Below are 6,637 nucleotides of genomic sequence, written 5' to 3'. Positions count from 1 at the left end.
AAGTTTTGCGCAGATCCGTAGACAACACACATAAACAGCATGGAGGTGTACTAGGCGGTTTTGTTTTATGCTTCCCAATCATTTCAATGGGAGATTCAGCGTGGATTGCGCCCCAAGGTTGAGTATGCCTCTTCTTTCTTCTGTTTCCCATTGATATGAATGGGAGGCTGTTTTGAGGCATATTTTTGGAGCTGATTTTAAGGCGAAAACGCTACAGTGTGAACTGGCCCTGTGGTTTTTCCACATATAAAATCCGCACAGAGAAAGCCAGGCAATCTGGAATGGTGTGTAGTCCTTTATGCAAGGAGTGAAAATGGCTCTCTAGAAGGTATTCCAGCTATGGAGGAGGGTACAGGCTGCTATTCAGTGTACATAGGTATTTGTACATCCTGGCACATGATGCCAGGCGGTGAAGCACTTGTCATCAGGTCCCACTCCCGCCCTTCCTCTCCTCCTCCTCCTCCTCCTCATACATGGCTCCACCCTGCTGAGCTACACAGCCGGGAGAGCAGTCGTGGAGGTGGCAGGAGGCTTCCTAGCATGGCCGGACTAGTGTCATAGCACCAGGTGTGTATGCCCTGCCATGTGTCATGTGTACTGCGCCACTGCCATGAGTGCGTGCAGGCTGCCCGTGTGGAGGGCCATTGCAGGATGTGCACTGCTGCTGTAGGAAACTTGTCAGAGGAAATGCCATAAGTCTGGTGACTACATAGTGGTGGGTTAGCCCCTGCACCCTGAGGTGGGCACTGAAGGGCAGCTCATGGAGGGAGAACACACAGGTTAGGTTGGCACCATGTTCTTTTTTAATAATGAACAATGCCAACCAATCCCTGGCACCAGTGTCACATTTCCCCCCTTCACTGGCACTTTATTTTTAGGTGGAAGGACCTGGTGCCATGTTATAACAGGAGTGTGAGTGGCCATGACCTGGTATGCCAGATGGCATAGTATGCCATGGGTGCTTTTTTTTTTTTTGTTAATTTTTTTACACTATAATACTGTTTGTGAAAAGAAACTGTAAAGGCCCACTGAACACACTCTTTTAGCAATTTTAAAAACAATTTGCTCAGCATTTAATTTTTAGTGGCATTTTTTTTTAATCTTGTGACGTTTTGTACTTTCTTTTCCTGGTGTCTTCAACACTAGGAAACTTATAGGGAAAAAAAAAACTTCAAATAAATGTCGTTCCCAGAGCACGCTGCTTTTTGAAATATTCTCAACCCCAAAATGCCAGAAAAACTTCCCAAAGCAAAATGCTTTGTATGTACTTCTATTTCACTATAGAGTGACGGGATTGTCTGAGTTAAAGAAAAAAAGTAGTAAAATAAATTATACTCATTCAAGAGGGAGTTCACATCAGCGTCATTAAAATGGAAAATAACGGAACACTTTAAATGCATTCCGTTGTGATCCGTCCTTATAGAGTTCAATAGGGGGAAAAAAAGAAAAAAAAAACGGAAAGCAGCATTTCGTCAGGTTTCCGGTGTTTTGGACTCAAAAAAAGTCCCGTCTGCACGTTCGCTGATGTGAACTCCCCCTTAGGGTACAGCGTTTTTCTTTTCCGGCATAGAGTTCCATCCTAGGGGATTCAATACCGGAAAAGAACTGATCAGTTTTATCCCCATGCATTCTGAATGGAGAGTATGTCTTCAGTTTAGTCTTTTTGACTGATCAGGCAAAAGATAAAACCGCAGCATGCTACGGTTTTATCTCCGTCCAAAATTCCGGAACACTTGCCTGAATGCCGGATCTAACATTTTTTTCCCATAGGAATGTATTAGTGCCGGATCCGGCATAAAAAAATACGGCAATGCCGGATGCAGACCGGTAAAAATGTGAAAAAAATAATATATAACGGATCCATTTCTCCGGATGACAAATGGAAAGACGGATCCGTTCTTGCAATGCATTTGTGAGACGGATCCGCATGCTGTCCATTTGCAAGCAGATTGCCGGATCCGACAGGCAGTTCCAGCAACGGAACTGCTTGCCGGATCACTCTGCCGCAAGTGTTAACTCCCCCTTACAAGCATAATTGTTGGCAAAAAAATACTCTACTCAAGGATTGGAGTAGTTTTTACTCCAGGTGCACGGACTGCCGGAGGATGCACCTAATTTATGTGGAGGCATATGCTTCATCATACATTAGATGAATCCTCTGGCAACACAGGGGCTAACAAAGACCCCCATTGTTCCAAACCCCACTGTAGTACCACCACTGTGATCTTGCCGGCCGGGCTTGGTTCACATGACAGCAGTGGTGACACGTGCTTGACCACTGTAGGAATATGACCTCATGACTGCTGCAGCCGGGGTAGCAGTGGAGTGAATGGGGTTCTAAAAGGGGGTAGAACAGTTTTTGTTTTAAAACATTCACAACTCTTTACCATTTTTAACTTTGACAGCGCCTTTAAAAGGGACCTAAACCGTTACTGAACCCGCGAAGGTGCAGCAGTGCGTCTCAGAGTGTTCTGCACCTTCGGGTTTCATCTGCTCTGTATGGATCAATAGAAAGTGTAGGGGATCTATACTCTGCATTCTGGAAAAGCAGAGCTGATGATAGCTGAAGGTGCTGAGTGCTCTGAGAATTGGTGCGACACCCTGTGTAATACAGTACCAGCTCAGGCTTCTTTCATGTTTGTTGGAGCCCTCTGGCAGGCTGTGCCGGCATAGAACAGCCCGCTGGAGCTCCCTGGATTTGACATAGCAAGATGTTACCACATCTCCTCCAGTCCCATTGACTATAATGGGATCCGGCTGAGATCTGACCGCGACCCGGCAAATATGCCGGGATTCGCTGGGGCAAAAGCCGTTGCGTGCAGCGGTTTTTGCCTGGCCAAATTCTGGCATATTTGCCAAGTAGTGGCTAGATCCCATTATAGTCATTGGTGGGCCAACGGGCATGCTATGCCGAAATTGGAGAACGCCGCTGGGCTGTTATGTGCTGTAGATTTAAAAAATCTCATGTACCTGGTGCAGAAATTTACTTGTAGTGTGGATTTTAAAACCTGCAGCATGTCAGTTGTTTGTGAAGATTTTCAGAGCAGAAAAGCATGAGATTTGGAGCAAATCAGCATCATGTACCCTACATATGGCTGCAGCATTCCACCCCCCCCCCCCACAAAAAAAACACCATGGATAATAAAATTTCAACTTAATTCTGTGAGTGAAACGGCAAACTAAGCTGTAAAAACCAGTGTCAGGCAGCTGCTTCCAAGGCCAATAAGATAATGGGTTGCATCAAAAGGGGCATAGAGGCCCGTGATGAGAACATAGTCCTACCACTTTACAAATCACTAGTCAGACCACACATGGAGTACTGTGTACAGTTCTGGGCTCCTGTGAACAAGGCAGACATAGCAGAGCTGGAGAGGGTTCAGAGGAGGGTAACTAAAGGGTTATTCACTTTAGAAAAAAGACGACTGAGGGGAGATCTAATAACTATGTATAAATATATCAGGGGTCAGTACAGAGATCTATCCCATCATCTATTTATCCCCAGAACTGTTACTGACGAGGGGGCATCCTCTGCGTCTGGAGGAAAGAAGGTTTGTACACAAACATAGAAGAGGATTCTTTACAGTAAGAGCAGTGAGACTATGGAACTCTCTGCCTGAGGAGGTTGTGATGGTGAGTACAATAAAGGAATTCAAGAGGGGCCTGGATGTATTTCTGGAGTGTAATAATATTACAGGCTATAGCTACTAGAGAGAGGTCGTTGATCCAGGGAGTTATTCTGATTGCCTAAATGGAATCAGGAAGGAATTATTTCCCCTAAAGTGGGGGAAATTGGCTTCTACCTCACAGGGGTTTGTTTTTGCCTTCCTCTAGGTCAACTTGCAGGATAACAGGCCGAACTGGATGGACAGGTGCCCTTTTTCAGCCTTACAAACTAAGGCCTCTTTCACACTTGCGTTGTCCGGATCTGTCGTGCACTCCATTTGCCGGAGGTGCCCGCTGGATCCATAACATCGCAAGTGAACTGAAAGCATTTGAAGACGGATCCGTCTTCAAAATGCGTTCAGTGTTACTATGGCAGCCAGGACGCTATTAAAGTCCTGGTTGCCATAGTAGTAGTGGGGAGCGGGGGAGCAGTATATTTACCGTCCGTGCGGCTCCCGGGGCGATCCAGACTGACGTCAGAGCGCCCCATGCGCATGGATGACATGATCCATGCGACACGTCACCCATGCGCGTGGGGCGCCCTGACGTCACTCTGAAGCACCCCGGGAGCCGCACGGACGGTAAGTATACTGCTCCCCCGCTCCCCACTACACTTTACCATGGCAAACAGGACTTTAGTGTCCTGGCAGCCATGGTAACCATTCGGAAAAAGCTAAACGTCGGATCCGGTAATGCGCCGAAACGACGTTTAGCTTAAGGCTGGATCCGGATTAATGCCTTTTAATGGGCATTAATTCCGGATCCGGCCTTGCGGCAAGTGTTCAGGATTTTTGGCCGGAGCAAAAAGTGCAGCATGCTGCGGTATTTTCTCGGGCCAAAAAACGTTCCGTTCCGGGACTGAAGGCATCCTGATGCATCCTGAACGGATTTCTCTCCATTCAGAATGCATTAGGATAAAACTGATCAGGATTCTTCCGGCATAGAGCCCCGACGATGGAACTCTATGCCGGAAGAAAAGAACGCAAGTGTGAAAGAGCCCTTAACTAAACTAAACCAGACAAATCTACAGTTTTAAATAATACATTGCAAGTCCTGCACTAGTTGTCATTTTTGAGTGCAATTGTAGTTACTGGACAGTGGTCACCGTACTCTTCTCTCCTACAAAGGGTCTGCTGGTGACCACCATTCCACCCAGCGTCAGATAAAGCAGGAACCTCTTTCTGTTGTATATCACTCATCTCATAATATTTCTTTTGTAGGGATTGCAGTGTCTGATTTCATCAGGTTATAACTACAGAAGTGTCCCTTCTGCTGTGAAGACATTTAGGATCATTTGGCCTGTGTTCCTGTCTCCTTATCCCGGCCACCCCGCCCCGTCCTGCCAAGTGAAGTAGGAAAGTTGACGTGCATGCCTGCAAGCAACTGCAGGTGGAATGACTGGAGACGTCACTCTTCTTCACCTGTTACACAAGTTGCTGAGAAAACTTACCAGACAGGTTTCTACCACTGCGAAGGATAAGCAGGGGAGAGTAAATAAAGGAGGCAGCTGAGGAGCGAGGACGGAATAATGGCAAGTACTGTACTCCCTCCCTTCCCCTATGAATAGTACATTCCCGGAACTTTTTCAGTGTCTGAAAGTTGGATCTCGTGGAGGAGACTAGGAGACAGAGACTGGAATGGATATTGTTTGGGCTGTCCTGCATTGTTCCTGTATGATGTGCTAAAACCATGTCTTCACAGTTAACTGAGAAGGAAAATGGGGACGAGTCCATCTATGATGAATTATGCATAGATGATGAGAGTGATATGTTTGTTAACACTCATCCTGACTCTGGGTTGACACAAAACTTAAATTTATGGCCTATCGCGTACCCGGTTGTCTGGCCACTTCCATCTTCTGAAGGTTGCGAGGCACAGGCGCTTCCTAATGAGAACTCAAGTGGAAAAGGTAGCACTGATGGTGCCAGCTGTAATTGTGGCCTGGAAGCACGCAGCCGCACTTCATCCCTGGTGAACGGTTTACTTACAGAACTCTACGACACTTATCGGAATGGATCTGGGTCTGGTCTTGGCTTGTATCATGACAGCGTGGACAGCTCGACAGAGGCGTCCGGGTCCGATGCCTTTCTGAGCAGGAGTAACCCTGAGTCTGGATTCTTGCTGGAGCTTTCCCAGAGACAGAGCCGCAGGCATCAGATACTGTTCCTCAGGCAGAAAGGTAAGCGTGATTTATCTCTCCATTATGCAGTAAGGAAGCCATTGCATATACAACCTAAGACAGCTTGCACTAACCACATTTTATTGCATTTTATGTCACTTATGGGATACATTTTGACAGCATGTTGCAACTTCCGACATGGTCTTTTTTTTTTTTTCTGTACAGTTGTATATAAGGCATACTGCACTTTTCAATACAGTTGGGGCAATGGTGTACTGGCCAAACCTATGCCAAAAGGACACTGTTTTGGCATACCTCAGACGTCTTCTTCCATTATAATTCCAGAACTTATTTGCCAGGGATAATCTTATTTAGTTGTAAAACTTGGATGATAACTATTCTACTCGTTAGATCTGCAGAACTATATTCAAGCGGAACTGTCAGGGGATAGCATTTCATTAAAGCCTCATTCACGCCACCGTATTTTTCCTCTGCGTTTTTTGAGGATCGGATGCAGACCAATTCATTTCAATGGGGACGCAAAAAATGCAGACAGCACACCATGTGCTGTCTACATTCGTGTGTCCGTTCTGCAGCCTTGCAAAAAAAAAAAATTTTATTTGTCCGTTTTGTGGACTAGATTGGGCATTCTTACAGCGGGTCCACAAAAAAAAAATAACAGATGCAACACGGATGTTATCTGTATTGATTGTGGATCCACATTTTGCAGTCGGCAAAATACATATGGTCGTGTGAATGCACCCTTAGTAACAGCTTGTACTCGAGGTACAGGTATAGACTGGGTTCTGGAGATTCTGAAAATCCCTACTACTTCCTAATGATGACCTTGTAATG

General features: G+C 45.9%; 1 protein-coding gene across 2 annotated transcripts in view; it reads left to right on the top strand.

Annotated features, from left to right (window-relative positions):
* Positions 1 to 487: 487 nt before the first annotated feature.
* Positions 488 to 6,637, top strand: part of TBC1D30 (TBC1 domain family member 30) — a 71,222-nt gene continuing 65,072 nt past the window's right edge. For both annotated transcript variants that reach the window (XM_040409306.1, XM_040409297.1), the window contains exons 1-2: positions 488 to 567; positions 4,884 to 5,842. In XM_040409306.1, the coding sequence (XP_040265240.1) occupies positions 5,353 to 5,842 (490 nt within the window). In that variant the 5' untranslated portion in view covers positions 488 to 567; positions 4,884 to 5,352. The remainder of the gene's footprint in view (positions 568 to 4,883; positions 5,843 to 6,637) is intronic.

The sequence above is a fragment of the Bufo bufo genome, chromosome 1 (assembly GCF_905171765.1).
Source record: "Bufo bufo chromosome 1, aBufBuf1.1, whole genome shotgun sequence".
NCBI classification, from domain to species: domain Eukaryota; kingdom Metazoa; phylum Chordata; class Amphibia; order Anura; family Bufonidae; genus Bufo; species Bufo bufo.
The sequence above is the reverse complement of the archived record's forward strand: the minus strand, read 5'-3'. Positions and strand labels throughout refer to the sequence as shown.